Here is a 16,346-nt window from a genome sequence, read left to right on the forward strand (position 1 = left end):
ATGATAAATTAAACATAATTCATGTAGTGTTAGAAAAAATTATTTAAAAAATTGAAGGTGGTCATATGGTGCCTGATGCAAGCTAGAAAGCTGCAATACTTGAGCGGCTGTGAAGTCAAGGATGCATAGTAAGAGAGAGAGAGAGAGAGAAAGAGCATGGTGGCTTGCTCATAAGGCAAGAAAGCAAAGGGCCAATAAAGACCACCATAAGTTTGTGTTGTCTATTACTTAATAGTGAGTGCCAGTGGGCTGCTCCCCATTGCAAAAGCAAGTCTGCAGCCATTTCCACATCTTGGTAAACCAAATTCACCTGATTACCTCTACTACTAGACCCTTGCGAGGAAGCACCATATATTATTATGTCCCATTGTCTAGTGTTAGATTTGTTACTGAAGCCATGTTACACAAGCACCTGGATCCTAAACAACCCAATATAAATGGTGCATTGATATTCTAAGAGACTGATTCAGTTGTCCAGATATGCTAACTTAAGACTTCTTCTTTCTCTGGATTAAAAAAGTCGATTTATTTATTACTGACCAGTAACAGACAGAAACCCTTCTTTTTCTCGCTTCTTCAAAGCATGCCCCTGGCAACTTGATAGCTTTTGGTGGCGCCCTGCCCAATTGCCATGCGACAAGGTACATGCTAAATTGTTGACTTGTCGCCAACCGTAAAATAATAAGCCATCAGACCCAAGGCTAACACCACAAGCGTTTCTATCACCATAAATTAAGTCGCTCTCCGATGGCATCGCGTCTCAGAAGATCCACAAAAATATCTGCAGCCCAGCCGTGCCACGCCATTAACCGCGCCTTCTCGGGGAGTTAGATTGACGAATCCACGGTCTTAAATGAGCGACGCCGACCGAGCTAGCACAGGAGAATCGAAAAATCGTTATTCCTCCAGATTCCAACTCCAAGTGTCGTTTGGCATCCGAACTTTGTCCATTTCAGCTCCCATGATATGACTTTGAACTTGCTTGTTGGAAACAAATGCGATGACCGTAGTAAAAAAAAAAAGCATGGAAGCAATAACCTTCCACAACCAGAGAAAATTATTTACACATTGGTGTGAGATTTTGGTCAAGAATACCATAGGCCAAAGAGAGGTGCAGAGCATGTAAACTTGTGGAATGTCTGTTTCATATGGTAAACTTTCTGCAATCATCTAGAAAGGTAGGACTGGGAAGGAGTCCAGATGAAGGAAAAGAAGCTCAAGTCTGATTCATATAGCTGCTACTCTGGTTCACCATCTTCTTTCGTTCGATGGTCATTGTATGCTTGGCCGGGCTTCATTTTAGCTTCCATAGAGTATTCAATACAATTCTCCTAATGATCATTAGACCGAACGATCCCAAAAGGATTGTAGAGCAGTGAACAAAAATCTGCACAACTCTGATTCCATAACAGGGAGAGATGCATATTGTTTTTCGAAGGAAAGAATTTAAGCAGGATTTGCTGATAGCAGATAAAAATACTGCATCTTACTTTTTTTTTTTTTTCAGAAGGAAGAGGGGCATGGGCGGTAGGTGGACAAGCTTTGGCAAGTAAGCGCGGAATGGACAAGGGGCGAAGAGCAAAGAGACCATTCTCTTATAAAGTCATAGATTCCCGATGCCGAGCTACTATTGGTTTTGAATGGACATCTGAGACTCTTGGCGCCTAAGAGATGTGGGACTTATGCCTTTCAGCACTAATCCTCAACTTGGATAAATTTCTTGTTGATGTTTACACAATCAAACGAGGAAAAAAGATGAGCATGAAACATTATATATATATATATATATATACACACACCAAGTCCACAATGACTTCTTTGCAAGCTTGGTGCTTCATTGGAATCATCATCCATCAAAATCCTCTCAAGAACAGGTATAGTAGCTCAACTCTATTCACGACCAATTGCCAACTGATATCCAAGTCAAAACTGACAATTATAAGAGAATTCTCAGTGCTTAGTATACATGTAAAAAAATGTAGCTCAACTGTGAACATAAGAAAAACCATTAAATCAATTGCTTTTTTGTTGAAAAAAAAGAGATCAACTTTGACATGATCACCAGATATAATATGGAAAAGAGAAGCGCTACAGCTTACACTACCAGTTGATATCACACAGGAATTTGAACATGCTTTTAGATAGCTATACTGTCAGCAATTCCTGAAAATGAGAGCACATTTCATCAGAGCATGAAAAGGAGAATAGTGCACAGATGACGTGAGGATGAACAAGAAAAAAAAACTGTAAATGTAGTCAAATAAAATGGTACCATCCGAATCAGTATATCATTACATAGCATGGGCACATGCAAAGGAATCTGTAACTGCAAACAAGAGGCATACAACCACATATGCATGCATGAGTGTAGAAAAGAAGATATACACTACCACATATGGTTGTGTTGACCGAGTAGAAACAGAATGGGGTATAATTTTGGTCCAATAACACTAGGTGAGATATAAAGACACAGGATGTTTTGCATGTAACAGCTCCAGAACATCTCGAAACGGAGCACACCGCAACATAAGAATTACTTCGGGAGCCTTGAATTTATGCTAAACACTGTCTCATTGTATAAGTTAACATGGTTGTTCTCATGTCATAAAAATGTGAACAATTCTATAGGGCCTCAACCAGCACAACAAACTTTAGCATGCAATGAGTCTATAAACATATATTATCTGGAACACAAGCACCAGGAGCATGTTCTGAGATGGTACTCGAACTTTGTTGCATACCATTGTGGACCTCAGATTTGCAAGCTCCAGGCAGGCAGGGTAGGTGATACTTGCACAATCATCATATCTAGTACAACTTGATAGCGTAGTTCACGCCCTTCTTAATTGCATTCAATGGTACACAAAACAGAAAACAGATAACCATACACATAAATCTGTTATGACAGCCATGCCTTCTCATGATATGACCTAAGAAATCTAAATCTTATGTGATTATAAAACAAATAAGAAAGGAAGTAGATAGAAATAAAGTAAATAAAGACCAGTACACCAAGTCATAGAAGGAATTGAGCTAGAATAATATTAATGCAAATCAAACGATCGGCCATCAAGATTGAGATTTTACACCATTTATCATGGTCTATGACACCTAATATGCTTAAAAATGAAAAAAATCACATAATTCAGATTTTTCTTACTTATGAGCCAAGTGAACATTAATGGGGAGTCTCTTAACAGATGGCTGCTAAATTCTTATGTGGATCGCATGCATTTAGTATAGTAAGTTATCCTTTTGTTTTGCTCCTGGATTTTACTCTGATGCAATTTTGATGGGCTGAGATGCATATGCTCTGCCTGTGCATTGGTTTCATTTCACTTCTTGCTATGCTGTTGTATAAATTGAATGGGTAGCTGTATTTATTGCAAGTTTAATGTGGCTGAGTTGCAATTTTGATGGGCTGAGATGCATAGGCTCTGCCTGTGCATTGGTTTCATTTCACTTCTTGCTATGCTGTTGTATAAATTGAATGGGTAGCTGTATTTATTGCAAGTATAATGTGGCTGGTGCTTTCTGTGGCATCATAGTGCCTAAATTGTGAGATTAGTGTTCACTTGTTTTGCTTTTGTAAAGCATCTCATACTTCATTTTTTGGTAGCATCCTCAGGTCGAAGTGTTGCCAATCATAATGGAGAGTGAAATTACTGATTATGTATGTTGTACCAGGCATTGAATTATGAAACTTGGGAATCATCAACTTTTTCTTCATATGCTTCATATGCTTGGGAAAATGGTGAATATTTGTTGTATTATTCGATTAGTCAAGAAGGAAAATGTTGAGATAAATGGGTTACGAAGATGATCAAAGTCCTGAACGGATGTAACCGTGATCCTGAAGGCTATGGTGGAGTTGGTCAGTGGTGTCCGTGTAGGATATCAAAGTCTTGTAACTTTGAGATACTAATTGATTCTAAAGGTAGGCGGGTCAGAACGTTGTTGTATGAGGGGGAAAAAAAGAAAAAGAAACAGAAAAAAAGATTGAGATCAATTGCAGATCCAGCAAATTTGCAATGGGTCCATTTCCTAGGCACGAGGTTGGAACCAATGTATGACGAGCTTTGATCCTCTTTGCACGTCATAAGTGCCTCCAGCAGCTTGCGCCTGCAACAAATTAGGAATCCTGGAGTACCTTTAGTAGAATGCAAGATTACTGTTTCATGTGCCCTATTGCATACCGTGCATTAGCGGTGCAATCGAGCCGAGTTGAGAGGTTCGAGCTTAGGTCGATTCAAAATACTCGGACTAAAAATTCAATTCGAGATCGACTTGGCTCGAGTCGTGCTCGTTTTGTTTTCTGATCGAACTTGAGTAACTCCTCGCGAGCTACTTGGCTCATTCGTACCCCTACTCTGGATGAGCCCCAAACTTAGGTTCTCTGCACCATAGTGGTTTATTGAGGGTCTATTGCCCATTCTACCTCTATCCAATAATAGAAAGTTTGGTCTGGCCTATTGAGTACGATATGGGGCACATATCATTTTATGAAATTCAACCAATGAAATCTAAACAAAAGGAAAGCAATTACCCTCTAAATCTAAACTGGTTAACCACTTTTTTTTTGTTGGTTTGCCGATGCTGCCTTGCTGCTTCTTTTAATGCCGGACTATGCAATATACAATATTTTATAACATTTTATAATGACTTAGTGAAATGCCATCTTATATGCAAGATTTGCCACTTGAAGTTTTTAATATGTAATCAACAAGGATGCTATTCACAACTATATCTTTAGTGATGCTTGAGAATGTTAATATTTTTGCACTAACATTTATATATATATATATAGACACACACATGTATATAATATACACTGAGATATGTACCAGTATGAAGGAGGGACTTGATATATGTAGAAGAATTAGTATGATGGAAGGGTAGCGATAGACTAAGTATGATGGAGGGGTAGCGATAGACTAAAAATTATAAGAGATGAATTCGTAAAGAAAGATTTTATATTTTAACATCTTTCAAGAAGTATGATCTGGAAAGGAGAAAAGAATTTATGTACCTGATATCAACTATTTGGGATTAAGACTTATTGAGTTGAGTTGTTCCAAAATAAATGCAAGATTGGGTTTCATTATTTAAGTTGATTATATGGCATAATATAGTAACTATTTACTATATATATGGTTACTGATGGTATTGATGCATTCTCATGGTCTATGACACCTAATATGCTTAAAAATGAAAAAAATCACATAATTCAGATTTTTCTTACTTATGAGCCAAGTGAACATTAATGGTGGCTACTCAAGAAACTAGCAAAATGAGTTTTCTGGCATTTATAAATCAATAACGCAGATCATTGTCTTAAAACACGCGGACTAAAACTTAGCTATTCAATAATTACTTGACATGTAGGCAAGCCATTTTTGTTGTTCCTTCTCCACGTGCATACATGCGTGTGTGTGTGTGTATGTGTTTTTGCTAATCCCTGCTAATGCAAAAGTATAGTTTACAAAATGAAATTCTGACTACTACTTGTCATGACGCCTGTCGGAACTTTTTAGGTAAGAAAATATTGATAAATCATGAGGCTAAGGTCATAAGCAAAGAATGATAAAATGAAATCTAGACACTAACAGTGGCAAAGTAATCTTTACAAGAAGGAAACAAAGAGAAATGATTATGATACTAGTCATGAATATAAGAAGTCATAGAATCTTTGCTTTGAAAAAAGTTTTTACAAAAAGGAAGAGTAATATCAAGACAAAGGCACGGTGCATCACATTTGACTTATTTGGAGAGATAGTAGATTAAAATGTACGAACTCTAAAGAAAGGTAAGCCAAATCGACCCGAATCGGCGTAGTATCAAGTCAAAAGGGTAGGTTGGGTCGGTAAGAGGCCCGAACTAGCCCAAACCTAATGGAACTACCCAAAACTAGTATGCTATTGGGTCGAAAAGATAGGTCGGGTAGAAAAGGGGCCTGAATCGGAGCGGTTCGGGCCACCGCAATTCCAATAATAGAGAAGATCATCTCGTAGCCTTCTCCTCTCTATTCTTAAAATAGCCCTTCCTCCTCTTCATACTTCTCTCTTTTTAATACATTTTTATGCCTAAAATAGGACAAAATTGGTAAAATCAATAAAAATCTTGCCAAAATTTTGTAGTACCCTAGTAAATTCTATATTAATCTGAATTAGAGTTAATTTTTTAGGTATTTTGTAACTTGGAGTGCATATATAGGACATGACTTCTAATTTAGGCATTAAAGCTGGTACAAACCAGAAATAGGACGTAGCAATAGGGGAACATGCTAAAATTATCTAACGATTGGATGAAAGATATAGATGACAAGAATCAGGGCATACAATGATATGAATCTGCATATCGAGTTACAAATCTATGTTCAATTATTACAATTGCATGCATTAAGAGATCATACAATCTCTCGAGAACAATATGAAATAACATTAAAATACCCTTATAATCATAATCTAAAGATACCGAACCGGTACCTAACCGGTATGCATCTACCTACAGAGTGTCAATACAATTCAATGCTGCACCATATTGGTACCTAACCACTACGGTACCAGTACCGAGATTGTGGACATTGTTCTAAAGTGTAACATATTATGTTAATAGAAATTTACAAACAAAAGTGAGAATGTACCACAACTACAGAACATATTACTGATTAAAGAAAAGTGAGTATATTATAACAGGTTGACAAAATATAAACATTACAACTAGCAAAATTTTGAAGTGGTCACTCAAAACCACCATCAACCATGAGATAGTGAACTCTTAAACTGTCCTGAAAGTTCACAAGGAAACAAACTGACATCCCTGCCTACATGAGCCTGGTGAACATACACATTTTACAAACAATAAAAGGTTTCAAAAATCAATCCCAAATGAAAAGAGACTAGAACAAAATTCTCTTGTAGTGCACTGTTGAGATATTCAATATAAGCAAACACAATGAATTCACTTTCAGCAACTACTGGCATGGCTTTTCCAACATTATCTTTGTTCACTATTTATATGGCTATGTAAGTGTGGTGCAGAAAGTAACCAAAAGATGTTAACAGATGCTCAATTCCATTGGTTGCTCAGGGAGGGTGCCTGACACGTGTTCACAATAACATGCAGGGAGATTAGAAGCTACTGGAAACTATCTGATGGTATACCTTTTCCTTCTGTTTCTGGATGGAATCAATCTTCTTCATGTATTGATCTGTCACTTTCTGCAAATTAAAGTTCATAAAATTTAATGTGATAGCTCATCAACTTAGCATTTGAAGGAAAATGTTCTGGTATCTCTGTCAAAGTGCATAAGCAGGGAAAGCAAATACTAAGGTATTGAATAGCAGCATAAAAGCATGGATATATTGTCACCTGCAGATCACTTGACAAATCTTTAACATTATCTTCAGAAAGCTTTTTCTCCTATGAAAGAAAGGCACAAGATGAAAAATTTAGCACCTACCAGATGAACAAGAAAAAAGTAGAAGCATCCTAACAGATAATATGCAATAAAGTTGCAACCTTCTCAAGTTTCTCATAGGCTTTAATGGCATCTCTCCTTATATTTCTAATAGCGACCTGCAAAAAGCATATGATTGGCATTTCAAGAAGTCCCTTTAACAGACTGAGAAACAAAAAGTTTCCACAATTAAAACATGCAAAAGCAGTATTTGGCATGATTAAAAATAAACACCATTATTTGCCTATACTACAGAAGGATGGCTCTAATCACAGCTAATGATAATTATTTGCATTCCATTATATACTTCTTTGATCGTGAAACTGGATCTCAGCAGTCTTAATTGATATATGTTATCATTTTTAAGGTTCAATGAAGATTAAAAAAGGGTGGCCGCAAGGCTCCTGCTACTGTAGCATATGGGAAGGATCAAATGTACACAGCCTTACCCCTGAATGTAGAAAGACTATTTTCAGGTTTAAAACACACGACACTAGGTCCTAATGGAGCAACCTTACTGTTGCACCAAGGCTCACCCTCTAAGGTTGAATGAAGATTGCATTAGCTTTATTATCTCTTCTAAAAAAAAAGGTTCTAACAAGACACACTCCAACCTTCATGTAGGGCAATATTTAGGAGTATGTGTGTGTAGTTTCTTAACAAGTACAGACTGTAATTCAACCTTATTTTAGAGTTTGTATACACATACGTGAACTTCAAAGGACAAAAAGCAATCGGATATGGATAAACAAAGGAATATATTTCATTAATATCAGACAGAAATCAAAAGTTATCAAGACCCAGCAATCAAAAAATTGAAGATATTGCTTGAGTAGTGAAGCGCCACTCTTGGAACAATAAAATGAGCTTATCATACCTTTCCTTCCTCGGCCAGTTTAGCAACAACTTTTGACAACTCCTACAGCCATAAAACAAAATGTTAGATGATTGATGTAGTTCTTTTAGCATTTTTAATTGAAATTTAGCTTGCATCACGAAAATAAACAATGTGTAACTTCTGAAATCAGTTGAACCTTGTTATCCTTCAGGTAGGAACACTGATCAGGGGAGGTTGATTTGATCTAACCTGTAATATGGGTCGAGTAGGCAAGACATGAAGCTTAGACCGGGAGACAAAAATATTCAGGCTGGGTCAAGTTTGGACAGATAACTTGGGCAACCCAACTTAACCTGAAACAAATCCTAATCGATATTGTATCAAAACCCTCAACTCGACCCAGCGTGAACTTCACCAAAACTTATACCAGATAGTTTGGTATATACATGATAAGTATATTTAATTAATTAATACCAAAAAATAAAAAAATATATGTAATTAATAACATGTAATACATCCCAGGCAATAAGCAATACACAACTAGGTGACTCTTACAGTGAGGACATGATAAAAATAGTTGGTTATATTTTTTTCCTCTTTCATGAGAAACACGGTCGCGATGCCACCATGGAGATCGAATCCTCGACCTCTCCCAGCTGGAGAGGCATACCGGACAGCTGAGTTAAGTCTGGTTTGCAGTTAATAACTGCTTTTCATCACATTATCCTTACAATATTGTGTGGTCATGTCTCTTCCAGTTCTACAAATCCAGAAGGAAATTACCTAGACCTTTGTGCTCTATACATTTTAAGTTTACCAATCCCAATATTGGTTATTATTTCTTAGAACAAAACCCTGTGCAGCTTCGATTTAGAAAATCCCAACCTAAGATTCAGACCAAACTCACCCAAAATTGTGTTCTACTTGATGGATGCAGAGTTGGGTTACTGGCTTAAGTCAGGCTGGGATTGAGTGTGTCAATGGGCAAGTTGGATTTACATTAGCCAATACCCAACCCAATCTGCCTATATTGCACCCTCAACTCCAACGTGCAAAGCTTCAATTATTTTTAATTGGCAAATATCTTTTCTAATGAATCATTCACTATTGATGGGCGGCAACTAAAATAGTCATGGAGCAGACCAAGCTCAAGAAGTATAGATCAACTTCTTTGTAATAGCTTATGAAAAATACATCTGTATTAACTCTACTTTACCAAGTTAAATCCCTTAAATGGTAAATCTATAAAGAATGAATATGTAATATTAATATATAGATCATAGCAGCTATATCAGACATATTTCAGCATTAAATACATAAAGTCAATGAGCAAATAAATTTAATGACATAGAAGCCCAATAGGAATACATGGACTGAGAAGTATGCATATGCAATAGCAGTTCTGCCAATAAAGTTGGAAGGTCCTGTCCAAGATCTGATGAACCGTCCCGTACCATCTTGTACCGGCCTGTAACCGGTACGTCGGAGCAGTGGAAACCGGTACGGGCCGGTTCTGTGTCGGAGACGAAGAAAATGAAGAGAATGAGAGAGAGCGTGGGGAAGAGGGAGGGAGGAGATCCGTAGCCGCCATCGAAGAGCCGCGGAGGGGCGGCGGAGGACGGGGGGGAGTCCGCAGGGGGCGGGGGAACCCGCGGAGGCGCGGCTGAGGCCGAGGCCACAACCGCGTCCCCTGTTTCAACGGTTTTTTAAATTGAGGATTTTAATTTGGGGATTTCTAAGTGAGGTCGGCACCCCATTTGCCGACTTCACTTAAAATTTTCAATTTAAAAAGCCGCGCCCTCCACCGTGCCCTTGCGGGTTCCCCCGCCCCCCCCCCCCCCCCCCCCCCCGCGGGCTCCGCCGTCCCCCCGGCCTTCGCCACCTCTCCATGGCTCTCCAATGGCGGCCACGGGTCTCCTTCCTCCCTCTCTTCCCCGCGCTCTGTCTCCTCTTCTTCTTCCCCGGCTCCGACAGGAAAAAGCTGGTCGGTTCGTACCGGCCGGTTCCAGAACGAACCGGAACTGTACCGGGTTTGGCAGGCGACCGGCGAACCTTGGTCCTGTCCTTCCTGGGAGATGTCAAGAGATAATCTTAAGCAAATTATTCATCATCTAAGTGCTTTACAAAAAAAGCAAGGGAAAAAAACACATTCTTTGTACTTGGGTATGTTTTTTTCCCCACCAACTTGTGTACTTTATCAGATAGTTAAGTGCTGAATCTGAACTAGACATTACTACACACGGGCGATATGAGTTCAATTATCCAGCAATTTTTTAATTTGAACATGTCTGGGAAGATTACAGAATGAGAATTTGTATTTAGTGCATCAGCATGTATATATATTTCAATGTGAATGAAGGTGAAAGAAGATTTAGTGAATAATTCTCACTATTTAATAAGGATTCCTAGTGATGGCCATCAAAGTTGATGGAACTTGATTTGATTTCTATTACATGCAAGCCACACTCAAAGGACCTCTAATTAAACATAAAATAAGCTACAATTCTCATGCCATCACTTGGTAGACTCCAAACAAAGAATACAGCTACATTTCCAATTTCTTTAATTAAGTAGTCGATAAGTATCAGATGAGAAAGATCAAAATGAGTCTATAAAACCATAAGGAAGTGCTCTCTTGTACTTTGACGATAAAGGCCAGTTTGATAGCTCCAGGAATACCATTGGTAAAAATAATCTCTGTGAACCATACAAGACAGCCACATGTTTTCAATTCAGATTTCTAACCCATGCTTTTTTTTTTTTTAACAAAAAAAAAGAAAGAGTAAGAAAACAAACAGCAAACCTTTCTTCGCTCAGATGTCAGCTGGGGAATGCTCAATCTTATGACTTCTCCATCATTATTTGGCGTCAAACCAATATCAGAATTGACTATAGCCTTCTCAATAGCTTTTAGACTGGGAAAAAAAATCTGGGGTGTCAAAACTTGAAAGGCTGAAGACACGACAAACATAAAATTTATATTTTAAATAGCAAAGAAGTTTACCAAGACTTGTCATATGGCTGCACAAGGAGTGAACTTCCATCTGGAGTACTGATCTGTGCAATGCTTTTCAAGCTAACTGGACTTCCATAGTACTCAACCTAGAAAAACCAATATCATCATCCGACAAAGAACCAAAATATTTGTAGTAATTGATAGTTTTAAGCTATGACTACAAACAGCTTAATGGGCAGAAGGCTTCCGTCTAAGTTCTTGCATGCAACTCTGCTTGGTGAAAATGCTTTAACAAAAGTAGCAGAAAAGCGTTAAGATATTAACAATTTGCAGTTTTTTTCCTTTCTCAAATTAACAAGCAAAGTGGGAAAATATCAATACGCCAAGCAACTAATTTGATAATTTAATAGAGCATAAAGAATCAGGCTTTAATCAACAACAACAACAACAATAAAATAAGACAAAAAAATATTTTAGTTCCAACAGTTAGGAAAATCCAAAACAAGCTTACATGCCCCCTTCCCCAAAAAAGGAAAAAAAAAGAGAAAGAGAACAAGATTACTCAGTGACATTAGCTTGTATCAGTCCACATCAATTTGTGCCCATCAACCAATATGCACCATTTTGTGCACTTAACTGGCCGAATTATATGTGTCCTGCAAAATGAACTCACTCTAAATCTTTCTTTATAATGCTAGTACCACTAGCAACAGCCCCAAATTCCTCATATAATATACAGCTTTTTGTTATTTCGACATTTAAACTGAGATAATAGTAATGAAGTTCATCAATAAAGACACCAGTAAAAACTTCAAAATAAATATAACTTATTATATTTGTATGCTTTCTAGGATATCTTGATTATCACCTTTCACACAGACAACAAAGAACTGCTACTGCAACTTAAATCCTTTTCCACTTAGAGCATCCAAATTAAAAATATAATTTAGTGTTACACTTATAAAGGAAAGAAACTCCACATAATACGTAAATTAAGGATAGCAATAGGCTAGCAAAATTTTCCAACTGGATTTGATAGATGCAGTAGCATTTCCTATATTGATATCATAATTGATCAAAATTAGGAGGGCAAGCCTTGGCTGCTCCATTTCATGTTCGAAATACAGAAACAGCCTCTCCGCAAATGGAGGCAAGGCTGCATGCATCTTACCTTTCCCAGACCCACAATAGCGGGACCCTCATGCACTGGGCCACCATTTTTTATCAAAATTAGATTTTGGCAAGTGCTTGCTGGATAACAGATGGAGTACATGGAGTGTATACTTGCAATAAAAAGCTGCGCTATATACCTCAACCCGGTCAAGCATGGCAGGATTTGCTCTCCCTGTCCTCACTGCATTAAAATTTCCTTGAACCATTTCAATGGTCTTTTCCATCCTCTCTTTCTGAAATACATTTAAGCTCACTGAATGCACAAAACCAATACAGCACAAGAACTTTTCCAGCAATATATTGTAGTTCCAAAAACAATCAGAAATGCACTTACAGCACCCTTCTCAATCACAGATTTCTCAGCTTCAATTTCTTCAATAGTTGCACACCTCAAGACTCCTGCTCTGAGGATGAGGCATAACATGGTTAAGGAAAAAATGTGCACTTTGAAAGTCAGCCACAAAAAGCAAAACGGAGAGATGCACTTGCCTCTTCTTGATGAGTTTAGTACCCAAATGCCTGCTTGAGAATGCATTTCCAACCTGTAGTCTTACGTAGTTTACAGTAGAGCTCCATGATAACTTATTCATGCATGTACCAGGGAATCCAGAGTGATTGTTTCCTGTTTGACAAGTATATATGAATTCCCCTCTTGTCTGGCTAAATTGTATTGAAACATCAGAAATAGTGTATCACTAATTGGAAAGTATTGAGATAAGTTTACTTTCCAATCAAATCAAATCTAAAATGCACGAAGGATTGATAGGTGATCTGTGGGTTTTCTTTGAACATGAATCTTCAGGTCATTCAAAGTTTCATTCTACATGGTGATAGAGATTGAGTAAAGACTCTAAGCAGGATAGAACTTAAAAATAAACAAATAAACAAATAAACAAATAAACAAACAAAGCAATAATTTTTTAAAGAAAAACAGAATTAAAATCAATTCCCTTTTCCAGCTTTACCTATGGCGGAATCTCCAGCCTTCTCCACATATAAAATCAGAAAATCGAAATCAAAATAGCTGATTATGAAGGCTCCATAAGAAGTTGAGAACAAAGGTCGAGTCAAAACAGCAAAGAAATTTTAAATATGAAGTGCACTAAGATGTACCGGCTATAGAAGGTTTGGACTTTGGAAGGATGAATTAATCACCAAGAATATCCAAGTACCGTTAAACATAATGGACGATGATATGGGCTTTTATCAGGGTTTGGAGAATGCATCTCGTCAAGAATGAACAATCAACTGGCTTTCCTCATCATGTTAACCAATAACCACCAGGGAAATTGACTTCTATGCGCAAAACTGATGGCTAAATATTTGTACACTATCATACTTCGTGCAATTAGAAGCCCTCGATATAAGAAGATCTCCGGCAGTTTGCCTAAGATATATGAAGGTTTAGTGCTTTACTACATGGCTAACTTTGCTGAAGCATTAATGCAAACAGTTCATGCCCACGATAGTGAAAGCTTCTATCCAGGATCCTACACGTTTAACAGACATCGAACTTTCAAGGATATCAAGATGACCTGAAGAATTTGCGAACTCTATCATGCGGGTTTCGTTTCGGGAGTGAAAGTTTCCAAATAAAAACATAAAGGGCGTAAATGGCGAGGGGAGGGCACCTGTTCTTGGAGGGAGGAGGAGAGACGAAGGAGTCAGCCTCCGAGCGGCGGCGGCGGCGGCGGCGGCCGACGAGAAGGGTTGGAGCGCCATCACTGGATGGCGATGCGAGGGAGACGAAGGGAACGATGAAGTGCGGATAAGGGACGTCGGACTAGAAGCTTCTAAAACGTTAATTGCTACTATTAGGTGCATCGGATTGGTTCTATCTGATGGATGGATGGATGGCTCTGATGAGTCTAGGTGATTTTGGTGTACATGCTCTCAGAAAATAGCAAAGACAGGAAAATATAACCATTAACGTTACAAAATCTATAGTGGTTGGCGATCGATTCAGCAAATTTTAGGAGGGTGGAGACTATTGATCGAAATTGGGCATCACCATTACCATCTCAATAGCATGTTAATTAATCTATTGTATTAGTTGCTGCAAATATCTTAGTAGTTGAAATAGTTGTTCTCTCTCTATTAAAAAAAAAAAAAAAAATCTAAAGTTGTTGATGTTCCAAAAATAAATTTTGGATGCTGTTTGGAAAGTCATTTTATTGTACCCCTTCAAATATTACAAGTTTATTTTTTTTGATCGTTCGGAGTATTAATTAAAAAATATATTTACACTTTTGAAATAATAAAATATTTTTACAGTAAAAATAAGTGTTTGATAACAATATTTTTAGGACAAGCTAAATTAACTTTTGGTTTTTATTTTTATGTGAATAACTTTTTTAAAAAATATAAGAAACACAAAAAATGTCCTCTAGCAACTAATATTGCTTCATGGTTTAGCCAATGACAAGTAAATGCCATGACAAGTACAGATAATTTTGGGTCCATGGTCACCCCGAGTTTGATGGTCCTGCTTGCCCTCCCTTCAAAAAGCTACGTATAATTGATTCATTGCAGCTTGTTGTTAAATAAATCAAAATTGTTTCACAAAGTTTAACTATTACATTCTTCTTCTTTTTTCCATGTATAGGAATGTTTTACCTTCCATATTTTATTAGAGGGTAAACGTGACATTGCATTTCTACTAAAAACTCGGATAATGTAATTAAAATGCATAAACGGATTGGAAAACAATTTATTTCATCAATATTTTTTAAATAATGCACTAGGTAAGACCTTGAAATCTGAGTATAACTTGCAAATATTTTTTGAAGGGAGGGATATCTATTTAGTAAAGAAATATTTCCTTGCTGAATTGAACTTTAGAAAAAAAATATTAGTAAAGATGATCTATGTGTTATTGTTATTTTTAAAATAAAGTGAAAGATATGTTCTTAGGCGAAAACAAAAGCTATGGTAGGTAGCATATGCTAAGATGATGTTTTGCATCACTTTTGTTTTCTTAAATTTTAGAAATAGAATAAAATTTTTATTTCTATTTTCATAATTTTTAAACATATAATATGTTTGTTAAAATATAAATATGGCGATGGTAGCATAAATAATAGTAGTAGTGACAGGCATTGGAGGTGCCGATATTATTGATGGCCAGAAGTGGCAGCAACAGCAATGGTGAAAGTGTTGGGATCCCGTCAAGTTGTGGCTCATATTGACAAATGTCGTCAATATGGTCCAAGTGGGAGAATGTTGGATCCCGTTTAATTAAACCCTGATCCTGTTTAATTAGAACTCACATCTTGACAAGTGTCACTTGTAAATCCTGATAATCACAAGGGCATTGAGGTAATTTCACAGCACTGAAGGGTTACCTTGATGGGGGGTTGACTCTTCACGGGCGTTTGGTCTCTGGAGAGGGCTATAAATAGCCTGTTAGACTCCTTCTCTAATACACGCATTAAGAGCACTCTCTCCAGTTTCAAAGGACTCTTTAACGATAATTATGGCTTTGGTGGCTCATTTTGATTTAGAGCTGCACCAAATAGATGTGAGAACTGCATTTCTTAATGAAAATTTAGAGGAAGAAGTTTACATGAAACAACTTGAAGGTTTTGTTTCAGAAGGACAGAGTCATAAGGTTTGCAAGCTAAATAAGTCTATATATGGACTCAAACAATTATCCCGACAGTGGTATCTCAAGTTCAATAACGTCATTTCTGTTGGGATTTGTATCCTAAATGTCAATCGTCAGCATATTGATGATTGAATTTTGTAAATGAATTGACAAATTAATAAAGTGTTATTTGGCATTATTCATCATTTCATCTTCAAATAAACTCTTATATGATGAAGTCCTTAGGACTTATGTTATGATAAAGGAGGATTTATCTTTGAGTCCTTAAACTTGTTCACGACCAAATGATATGTTGTTACTAGGACGACAACAT

At 37.2% G+C, this 16,346-nt stretch overlaps 1 protein-coding gene across 8 annotated transcripts; it reads right to left on the reverse strand.

Moving 5' to 3' along the window:
- Nucleotides 1–507: 507 nt before the first annotated feature.
- Nucleotides 508–14,222, reverse strand: RRF (ribosome recycling factor, chloroplast precursor). Of its 8 annotated transcripts, none has more exons than XR_005507039.3 (12): nt 14,058–14,221; nt 12,916–13,048; nt 12,761–12,830; nt 12,564–12,659; nt 11,302–11,399; nt 11,101–11,212; nt 10,939–10,994; nt 8,337–8,378; nt 7,522–7,578; nt 7,372–7,422; nt 7,164–7,220; nt 508–2,163 (listed from the first exon to the last, which is right to left on the reverse strand). XR_005507039.3 is itself a non-coding variant. In XM_039116187.3 (12 exons), exons 1-11 carry the CDS (start codon nt 14,146–14,148, stop codon nt 2,146–2,148), a joined length of 825 nt encoding a protein of 274 aa, XP_038972115.2. In that variant the 5' UTR covers nt 14,149–14,220; the 3' UTR covers nt 508–1,911; nt 2,105–2,145. The 8 variants fall into 8 exon arrangements, 7 of the variants coding, with proteins under 7 accessions (XP_038972115.2, XP_038972113.2, XP_038972116.2 ...); XM_039116187.3 differs by lacking the exon at nt 10,939–10,994 and having other exon boundaries at nt 508–1,911; nt 2,105–2,163; nt 14,058–14,220; XM_039116185.3 differs by lacking the exon at nt 10,939–10,994 and having other exon boundaries at nt 508–1,929; nt 2,105–2,163; nt 14,058–14,220.
- Between the last annotated feature and the right edge of the window lie 2,124 nt (nt 14,223–16,346).

The sequence above is a fragment of the Phoenix dactylifera genome, chromosome 1 (genome assembly GCF_051530095.1).
Source record: "Phoenix dactylifera cultivar Ajwa chromosome 1, Ajwa_hap1_PhDact_Kaust_v1.1, whole genome shotgun sequence".
Lineage (NCBI taxonomy): Eukaryota > Viridiplantae > Streptophyta > Magnoliopsida > Arecales > Arecaceae > Phoenix > Phoenix dactylifera.